Raw genomic sequence first — 10537 nt, 5'->3', positions numbered from 1 at the left:
AAGTTTTTGTTTAATTTCTAAAACAGTCATTTGTTTTTGCTTGTATTTGTTTATGTCTCATTTCATTGCAATTTAGTTGAGGCACACACACACTCACACACACTCACACACACACAAACATATCTGTCAGTTTTATTGAAAATTAGCCTCCAGTTAATTTTGTATGCCATTAAATTTTCTACATGACTATACCCCTCCTCTCTCCTCTCTTTTTATCTTTTCCAACTCTGTGTGTCTCTGTGTCTCGCGCTCTCTCTCTCTCTCTCTCTCTCTCGTGTTCTCTCCCCTCCCCTCTCGCTATTGTGCGATACCCAAAAAGTAATGCATGCAGATTATAAACTTAAATATGAAATGTCACGCATTGACAGGCATTTTTGAAAAGTGTGCAACAACAACAACAACAACAACAACAACAAGGCAAGTTTCACAAAAAACCCCCTCGGGGCAATCCGTTTATGACCATCTCTTTTCCATCTCCAACTCACGCCATGGTTAATACCAACTACACACAAAAGACAAGACAAGAGGAGAGGAGACCCAGCCGGACCATCCAAAAACCAAAAACTTAAACAAAACCAAAAACAGGAATTTATGTGGCCTTTTTGCATTTGGTTTGAGGCGAAAGTGTTCGCTTTGGGATGTTGGTACAGAGCGACCAAGACCCATGGAGATGATAAGGGTCACATTCACATGCCAGGTGGTGCACAGATTGGGCATTTGGTGGGCTGTGGTGGGGAGGGCCGATGATTAACTTTGCATCTACTTAAACATTTACTTAGGACACTCTCTTTCATCGAAATCCATTAACATACTTAATATATATTATGTGACGACTTCAGGACGATATTCTGCGTACTTGCACAAATGGGAAAACAATTCATCGTGAATGGGATAATTGAAAGGACATTGGTACTCAGAGGGTCGCTTACGCAAATATATCGTAGCGTTCACTGGTGGCAAAAGGGACATATAGTAGCACAGTAGACTTAAGCCGGATGATAATCTAGTTGGATAAATAAAAAATGTCATTATAGAAAGATTGTTTCCATCATAATTTTCAATATATGTATTGAATTTTTAAACATACAAATATAGATAACACTTTTATGATATGGGTCACTCATCTTTTGTATAAATTCTTAACATTCTTAATCTATAACTTAGAGGATTAAAAATTAAGGTGTATTTGAATTAAATATGGGAATATATAGAACAAATATTTAGAGAAATCTTTTAGCTATCTCTGAATGGGAATGGGAATTCAAAATTGTATCTCTGTGTTTAGATTTTGACCGCGTGGAAATGTATCTAACCAGGATACATGAAATGATCTACCCAATTTTATCTTCCGCCAGCTTTAACTTAAGATTTAATTAATTTTTGATCTTCTTGAAATAAGTTATCTTAAGTCAATATAGTATAGAATAACCAATAATATAACTATTACTGTTGTATCAACAAAACATCTTTGGTTAAATAATCTTTATCTCTCTTTGGCATAAACTACTAACTCCATATTGTAACTTTTACAAAATTAGATTAAATTTGTTGTATGCACTTGTCATTTTGAACAAAATTTTTTGTTTTTAGTTGCCATGGTTCATGCATTTTCGAAATTCCTATTCATATTCATCAAGAGTTTTCAACATTCGAACTAGTTAATCAAAAAACTTTTAATTTTTAAGGCATTCCTATTATGTCCTTTCCTTTCTTAAACGGAAAACAATTGTTTAAAATTTGCTTATTTCTAACTCTTATGATATTAAAATAGAAAGATTAACCAAATGTCATTATAGAACCTAATCTTAATATTTTCGAATGCCTATTTAAGCTGCTTAATTTTCCTATACAATTTCTTTACCTATTCGATTACTAACTTACTTTGCAAGGGAACAACCCAAAGCATTTGTTGGGGGATTTATTATTTGGGCAAATCGATTAGTTCTCTCAAAGTGTAGCTCATAATACCATCGGTGGACAAGGTAAACTTTCTGGGGTCGCTTAAGCCACATGTGATCTCTGTACCAATGGAATATAGCCCTTTGTATGAAATTCTCCATTTGAAAGTTTGGCCACATAAACATACTCCAGGCCAAATCTTTGGCAGTCAAATTGCCAAATTTCAAAAGTGTAGGTTTTCCTAATCGTTGATTGAATTGCATGTCCTGTTGGTGGGTGGTGCAATTAATGTGTTGACAACGAGCCATGTCAGACAATTTGGTATCCCAAAACATGGTTATCATGTCGCAGACATTCAACCGTTCGGCCAAACGATTTCGGAGACCATTGTGCCCGAAAACGATTAGATCACGAAGTTTTTTATTTTCGGCTAAATTGAGATCGATATAATTGATCATGGAGTTGGATCGCTCAGTATCAGATAATGCATCAATATTGGGACAGCTTTTTGGACAGTTTCCCTCAGTTAAAAAATCCATTGATAAAATTATCTGAAACAGTACAAGTAATCTGGTAAGCAAATCCATTATAATTTCCCAGTTCCAAATATTCTGGACCAATTGGGTTCTCCATATAATCAAATGTTGAAATTGTGTAGTATAAACCTACAATAATAACTAGAGAATTCTATTTAATTAGTTTCTAGATATTAAACATCAAAGGTTGCTACAACTAAAGTTATGTTTTCAAAGAAAATCTCCTGGAATAGTATCTTTTGTGAAGTGACGCTACTAAAAGTGTCCCAATATTATCTTGTTAAAGTGTCGCCCTCTTATCTTTTGGCATCGCAGATTTTTTACAATATAGGAAAACTGTTCATAATGCTAATGGAAATATCGCTTTTTGATTTTCTGGATAAGTCGTTTTTTATCTAGTAAAAGATATAGATATAGATAGAAGAAGATATAAAAATTCTTAAAGTGGCTTTAATATCTACTGAAAGAGTTTTATCTCGTAGGTTAATCACCTATCTTCGTAGTGTAGTGTCTCTCTATTTACTGAAACGATTCATTACGATTTTTTACACAAATTGCTTTCAAATCCTTTTAAATTGCTTCTTTTCTATGTTGAGAAATAATTGCTTTCAAGTTTTTTACAAGTAAAACTTTTCCATTGCCTAGATATGTCAATTTCTAGTCTATTGGATGTCTCAATTTCCGTTTTTTACATATTCTGTGATAGTTGCTTTCCTATAAAATACTCGCTTTCATTTTTTCAGGATGTGTCGCTCGGAAATTGATTACTGCTTCCAACTTGGTGATTTTCCGAATTATTAAATTAGTTGCTTGGATGGTGTCTAAAATAAAAATAGAGTTGTACAATCTTTTTTTCGTGTGAATTTCAAGCTCAGTCTCAGTGTCATTGCCTCAATCCTTCTAGTCGACCTTTTCTGGAGGGAGTAGCGTTGTGTTGAAATTGGGTGTGAGTGTGTGTGTGTGTGTGTGTGTGCAACATACATATGTCTGTAAATTGCTTTACTGACTCAATGACTGACTGACTGACTGGCGTTGGCTGTTGGTAGCTGTTGGCGGTCCTTTGGCTGCTGTTTGGTTAGTTGTCTGCCAAAGTGTCAGTGTGTCTGTAAGGAAGTTCGCTTTTAACTGCATTTATGTGAGGCTTATGCTTCAGCGAATCACTCATGGGCAATGTCTAGTTGTTGTTGCTGTTGTTGTTGGCATAACATTACACACACACACACACACTCATACACACATACTCACATGCAAAACGAGCATACAGGTGTGCCTGTTCGTGGTTTTGCCTGCTTGTCAGTTGCCCGTTTAACGCTACACTTAAACAAACAGCCGCGTGCGTACACAAACACACACACACACACACTGACTCACACACATACGTACACATGTAGGAACTCAGGTGAAAATGTCGGCGGCTGCCAACAAAAACAACAACAACAACAACAGCAACAAGAATACCATGGGCATGGACCAATATGAGCTGCCTATTAAGTGATTTTAACACTTTGCGCATGAAAATTGCAAAAAGGCAACTCCGTTGATAATTATCCCTTAATTGCTTAATGAGCAGCACTTGAGAGCAGCAGCAGCAGCAACTACGGCAACAGCAGCAGCAACACCCATAGCCAGGCAGCAGCAGCAGCAGGCAGCAGCAACATCAGGTGGCGTAAGTTTAATTAATGTCAATTTAATTACAAGATTACGTACAAACAAACAGACATATAAACATATGTATGTATGCACATGCATAAGTGAATTAAATTGCAAAAGCCGGTCACAGAATCCAATGATTTTCAATTACCCATTGCCCAAGTACTGCAACGAGATGAATCGGAAACGGTAAGTATTGATATTTCGGCAAGATAATGACAATCCTTATATCGATACTGAGGAATATTTCATTTACTTAATATGGAAATACAGAAAAGTAGTTATTCAATTTTGTCAGTGAAAACTGTTAGGTCTTATCAGACCATTCATGTATTTCAATAAAAGATATTGGATATTACTTTTGAAAAACCTTAACAAAATAAGGTGCAATTTCACTTCAATTTACTTGAGTATCGGACATGAACAGAAACTAAACTTATTCCTATTAACTTCATGACAAAATATTATAAAGAAATATTATATATAAATTAAAACTGGGTTTAGCTAGCTCGAGGTCAATAAATCTTCCGAATATTTAAGAGTTTTAATTATACACAGCACAGAAATGATAATGTTGTGTGTAAAGGTTTCCAAAGGATCCCCATTTTTTATTATTAGCAGATTTTGTGATGACGATACCATGTTTTGAACGTTGAAACTAGTTGGCAATTACAACTAAATGGTGCAAATAAAGATTGGCAAAGCGACTTAGTGTAAACACATTTTCTTCGGCCTTCAACATTATCATTTATTTGTCTGTCTTGTTGGGCCGAAAAGGCGCTTTTTAGTAAGAATTTTTTTTTGAGAAAAGTATAATAGATCAAGGAATGAAATTTTCCACAGTAGTTTCTATTTATTCTTAAAATTTTTTTTCGGCGATCCGGGAAAAGGAGAAGGGGGGCGGGGGGAATTTTCCAATGGCATCCCAATTTCGTCGCAAATAATTTCGTCCCCCGTTCGCAAATGAAGTCTGAATCCAAAAATGAAAATATTTTCTTAATTTAAATACATTTCCGCAGCGCTGAGAAAAACGCGTTTGAAAATTTGTGCTGCGGCCCAACGGGCTTGACACCGCTCCACTTAACGGCCGATAATTTATTATAAAATATAAGAATTTGCAACAGTCAGGAAGTAAATTTGTTTTTCATATCTTATGTTAATATTGGTAAAGAGTTAAGATACGACTTATTTAAAGTTATACCAAGTCTAAGACTACAAAACTGCTACAACTGATCAACTTGTATAAAGGAATAAATAGCTGACGGATATAAAAAAAATATTTAAAAATATAATAAGGATCTTCCTTTAGATTCGTTTATAAAGGTTCTTAAGTCGACATAACTAATTAGGTATATTAAGTCGAGGAAAAACTGTGGGAAAGAATATTTCTATTTCTTCCTTTTGAGTTGCTCAAGAGTTCTGACATAGTTTCGACTAAAGAAATTTTTCGTATAGACCAGAACAAAAAAACCGATGTTATGATAAGAAAAATCTCATATACATACATATAACTTATGGTTGGGAAAATCCATTGAATTACCAAATATGTAGATGCTGTACATGCATTTGTGCCATATATTTGTCTTCCTCGATGACTGTTGGAGCAAAGGATACGAATAATTTTGCCAAAAATTATAACACAACCATTAGTTTAAGTTATAACCGAGTGGGGCAATCTCTGTCAATTGCTTAAAATGATAGTCCAGCTATTATTTGTATACCTAGACACACACACACACACACTCACACTCACACTCACACTTCGACCAACACCAACAACCAACTGGAGAGAGATAGAGAAAAGTTTCAGTTTCAGTTTATGTTTTGGTTAGCAAAGCCATCATCCCAGCCTTCCCAACTAACCAACTGGCAATGTCTCTATTAGCCATGGCCATAAGTTATTTGGTTGTTTGGCTTGATTAATGTTCAGCTGGCATAAATACAAATGCTGAGTGTGAGACATACATAAGAGAGAGAGAGAGGAATGAATGGGTTGACGGGGGAGGTGAGAGACTTTAGTTAGTGGATTGTGGATTGTCAGTGGCAGTGCTTCGTTTATGTTTTACCCTTTTCCATTGTGAGATGGCCAGCGGCCATATTTCTACTTCTACTTCTGCTTCTTTCCTTCTACAACTACGACGACGACTACTTTGGTCCGAACTATGATCTAATCTTGTTATTGCCCTGACTCTGTCGGTTCACAGTGATTTAGCTGATGGTACCAATTCAATTATTTCTACCTACATACGATTTTCTCTCTATCCCAGATACTTATATACATTCCCCACATACAAACATACGTACATACATACATAACAATTCAAATATGTATACATATATCGTCTATATAAAATAGTGAATGTAATTTTATTCACATGTATGGCTCCAGGCCAATCCGCTGGACCCGCAGGCCACAAATTGCACAGCTAACAACAACAGAAACAACAACAACAACATCGACAGCGGCAGCAGCAGCAGCAGCAACATCGACAACAAATTCGGAACAGCGGCACACCTCGGCAATATTATATATGCTGAGGCAGCGACCGAGGCTGAGCCAGAGCAGAGAGTTGAAATCCATCATTGGCGCATGGCCTCAGGTCACATTTGGGTTGAAATATTATAATTACAAGCGAATGCCCCCTGGCCAAACGCAGGCAGGAGAAGGTGAATGTTGCGGCGGGGTGCCATGTCGGGTGCGGAGAGTTCCCGTTCGGTTGTCTGACGAGTTTTAGCTCTGAGTTGCGGATATGGATACTTAGTTTGCTGTCGTCTTTGCTTACTAGGGGCTTGCACACTGCTTCTAAAATCAGAAATCTGCAACAAAGTAAAGTTAGACGTTACGATGGCTTTATAATCGGAGAGAGTTAAGCATCTGATGTTGCAGATAAGAGAAAGCTGTCTAAACTAAATATCTTTGCCAACACTGGAACGATATTTGTTTTTGGGATAATTTTATTTTTGAAAATTTATCTGCCATAATATACCGTAATACTTGTTCACACCTACATAAGAGTTTTGTAGGTCAAGTTAAGGTAAAGTTAGTTAAATAGCGAAAAACCTGTATCTTGTTTCTCAACACTGGAAAAATAGTTCTTTTAGAAAACCTACCTTTATTATATTTACTTGTTTTTTTTACAGAATATATGTCTATGCTAACAAAAATTACTCCTCTAGTACTTAAGCGAATATTTACTAGCAACCTTAGTGGAATGCCATTAATCAACACTAGACGAAAATGTGACCGTACTTCGAATTTTTTGAATATAATCAAAGGTTTGGATTACAATCGTTGAATATTTTGTTGGTCGCTAATTATCTTCTTTGTCTTTGTTGAGAATCACATATTTTGGTTTTGCTTTGCTCGGCTCAAAAGTGGAACCACGGTTGGTGGTTGTGTTTACGTTCCAGCTGATAACGCTTGCAACATGTTTGCCAGCAACATGTTTGGACCAAGTCGCAACAGTGAACTCCCCCGCTAATGTTTAGACCCCCTTTTTAGTCTCTTTTAGTGTGTCCACCAAAGCGGAAGGGAAGCAGGTGAATAACATAGATATTTTTTGTTTTGTTCTTGTTTTGTTATTCACTTACTAACTTGTTGCACATACACACATGAGAATGTGGCGCGGGGGGTGGATGATGGGTGGGTGGGCTGGTGGTCTGTTTGGACAAGTGTTTTGTTTGGTTGACATTTGGTGGCGGGACCAATGGAGATGCAGTGGGTCAATTGTTGCTACAGCTGCCAACAAATTGCAGTGTATAAAACATAATTTAAAAATAACAAAAATTGCTTTGACCATCCTATAATTATGACTACCAACTGGTATAATGTGTGTGTTTGTCTGTGTTTGAGTGACTGTGTGTGTGTGTGTATGTTTATGGCCACAATCACAGTTGACGTTTTGTCCTTTGTAATTGTCTCCAAAATTGCGGCCAGGTGACAAGGGGAACCAGCAGCAGCAAGCCATCTCCGCCATGTGGGCACCCTCATTATATGCAAAATGCAACAGAGACGGCCTGCAGCAAAATTTAAGTTAACTTATTTTTAACTTCCACTTTTTTTTTTTTCTCTTTTTGTTTTTGTTGTCGCCGTTTCTTCTGTGCAGTTCTTCTACTGCTGCTACTACATACATCCATACATAAGCCTACCTTACTTCCCGCCATTCCTAAGTTGCATGTTCGAGCAATCCTTTTCCGTTCTCCTTCCTTTGCATTTCTTTTGCACCCCGAAAACCTGGAAATGAAGAACAGAAGAACTGGTCTCTCTTCTTCATCGTTTCGTCTCTCATTCATAACTGGCGGCGATTTTTGCTTTTTTGCATTATATTTCCCTCATTCCGCCTGTCTTTGGATGATATCAACTGTCAGTTTTCAAGCTAGGGGCTAGTTTGTAAATCATTAAAAATTATGCACACACACAGACACAATGCACACACACACACATACACTTATTGTTATGTACAGTCCCGTATGGTTATTTTTTTTTCTTCTTTTTTTGAAAAGTTAGTCTCATATGTCAGGCAGTATATATACATTTATGTATATGTATGTATGCAGTTCAGTTAATGATAAATGTCACGCATTGTTAACGACAGAAGGATGTCCGCAATTGCAGTTGAATTGCCTCTCGGTTGGTTTTATCATAGCCACAGAAAGTTGCTCAATCATGAACGAAAATTATAATTATGACACACTGCGCTAAAAATTCTCTAGAAAGTTGTATACTTAAGGCAAAAACGATTAAAAATCTATATTAATAGGAACATTTTGAAAAGAGTATTTCATTTTCGAAAGCTCTTTAATGTTCAAATGAAAAATAAGTAATTATGAGAAGAATCATGTATATTTAGATTGGACTATTAACGCTATCAAGGATTATTACTTAAATATGAAAATCAAAACAAATTCTACTTTTTTTAGTAAATTAATAAGCTTTCTCTAGTTATTCTTTAACTCCATAGTCGTTTCTCCAAGTGTATGGAATGACAGTCAATCTGTTACTATATCATATGAAATAAACTCCAATATCTCAACTTGCTGACATATAAAAAATGTTGAATGCAAACCGACTCCAGAGCATTTTCTGTTGAAGCTTAACTGAATGGCTTTCAAGCTTCAATGTCTTACATTAAAAGGCGTTTGAGCCTTAAAATTTAACTTCAATTTCGTTCTTTTTTAATAAGATTCAACATAGTTATATGTAATGGATCTATCTATTTTCCTAGTGTGTCATAGTTATATCCTACAATATGATAGAAACAATTTAGATTAAAATTTATTGCCACTATCAGTTATGAGTTTTTTTTTTTTAATTTTTCTTTTTATTTACAATCTGTCCATTGTCCAAGGACAGATTATTTAAATTTGGAGATACATACATAAAATATAACAGCAATAGTCGGCGCCACTGAGTCAACTATTATATATAAACTCTAAGTTGTACAGATGAGTAATAAAATCTGCTAACGTATTTATACATGTCTTATGAGTTTAATAATTGAAAATTTTTTTTTAAATTTCGCAGTAAGTTTTGAAAACCCAGCGAACGAGTTTTTTCTCCGAGTACATCTGTTGTTAAGTGTTTGAAATAAGTGATTCTAGCTAGACCTACTGGTCTATTAAGTGCTTTTAAACAGTGCTTTTAAATCAGAATTAAAAGCGTTTGTGCAATTTGTCACTTTGAATTGATTTACCCAAAACAAAATTTTTAAAAATTTGTTCTGTCTCAAAATATTTGAAAGTAATGTGTGGTAAATTGGCAGACTTGAGAGCAGTGTAATATGGCACGGAAAAAGCATTACAACACTTGAATCAATTCAGTACTCCTATGTATGTACTAAATCTACAATTCTGTTTTTCTCATTTTCGACTCCAGAAAGCCACCTGGCTTTTCCCCCCCCGATGAAGCAATACTGAGAGGTAGTTCCATCTGGGATATGGGGTTGGGATTGTGGTTAACGAAAAATTGTTTTGTTAAAATGTATGAATTTGAATGCATTGCTCAAACAACATTGTTAGAAACAATTATGAAATAGTCACAGTAATAGTAGCTAAAATATTATTGTAAAATAAGTATTCCGGAGTATAGATACTAAACTCAAGAGTTTCTGTTGAATTGTAAACTTTTAACACTCGTCGTCTTATTGAATAGATATATTGAATAGATGAATATTTTGAATAGACGGTTATGGCGATATCGACTTCCAATGGTGATCAAGAATATGTATTTTATGGGGTCGAAAAAGTCTTCCTTTCTGCGTTATATCTGGATAATTTTATAGTTCTCTCTACAAGGTTTCACCTAACGTGGTCGTGGCCCATGTCGTCGTGGAGAACTGAATTTCGCACGTTTTACCATTCTGCTCCTGTAATGCGACAAAGCGCTTTGTTCTGCATGGTTTGGTCCTTTTTGACAGTAGATGTAGCTGCAGAGCCCCAAATGGGAAGGGCAT

At 35.8% G+C, this 10537-nt stretch overlaps 1 protein-coding gene across 2 annotated transcripts; it reads right to left on the bottom strand.

Annotated features, from left to right (window-relative positions):
• Nucleotides 1-324: 324 nt before the first annotated feature.
• LOC111518738 lies at nt 325-2600 on the bottom strand. Of its 2 annotated transcripts, XM_023176349.2 has the most exons (3): nt 1882-2600; nt 813-1003; nt 325-725 (listed from the first exon to the last, which is right to left on the bottom strand). In XM_023176349.2, the coding sequence occupies exons 1-2, from the start codon at nt 2484-2486 to the stop codon at nt 823-825; spliced, it is 786 nt and encodes a 261-aa protein (XP_023032117.2). In that variant the 5' UTR covers nt 2487-2600; the 3' UTR covers nt 325-725; nt 813-822. The 2 variants fall into 2 exon arrangements, with proteins under 2 accessions (XP_023032117.2, XP_046865588.1); XM_047009632.1 differs by lacking the exon at nt 325-725 and having other exon boundaries at nt 800-1003.
• Nucleotides 2601-10537: the final 7937 nt, after the last annotated feature.

Source organism: Drosophila willistoni (genome assembly GCF_018902025.1).
Source record: "Drosophila willistoni isolate 14030-0811.24 chromosome 2L unlocalized genomic scaffold, UCI_dwil_1.1 Seg168, whole genome shotgun sequence".
NCBI classification, from domain to species: Eukaryota; Metazoa; Arthropoda; class Insecta; order Diptera; family Drosophilidae; genus Drosophila; species Drosophila willistoni.
Note: the sequence above shows the minus strand (reverse complement) of the source record. Positions and strands in the feature narration are given on the sequence as shown.

Excerpts from the sequence above, each read along its gene's own strand:
- LOC111518738 (XM_023176349.2), bottom strand. The coding sequence starts at position 2,486 with ATGGATTTGCTTACCAGATTACTTGTACTGTTTCAGATAATTTTATCA. Across the intron at positions 1,004-1,881 it reads TTGGGTTGTTCCCTTGCAAA|ATTATCATCCGGCTTAAGTC; the intron begins GTAAGTTAGTAA and ends TTATCCAACTAG.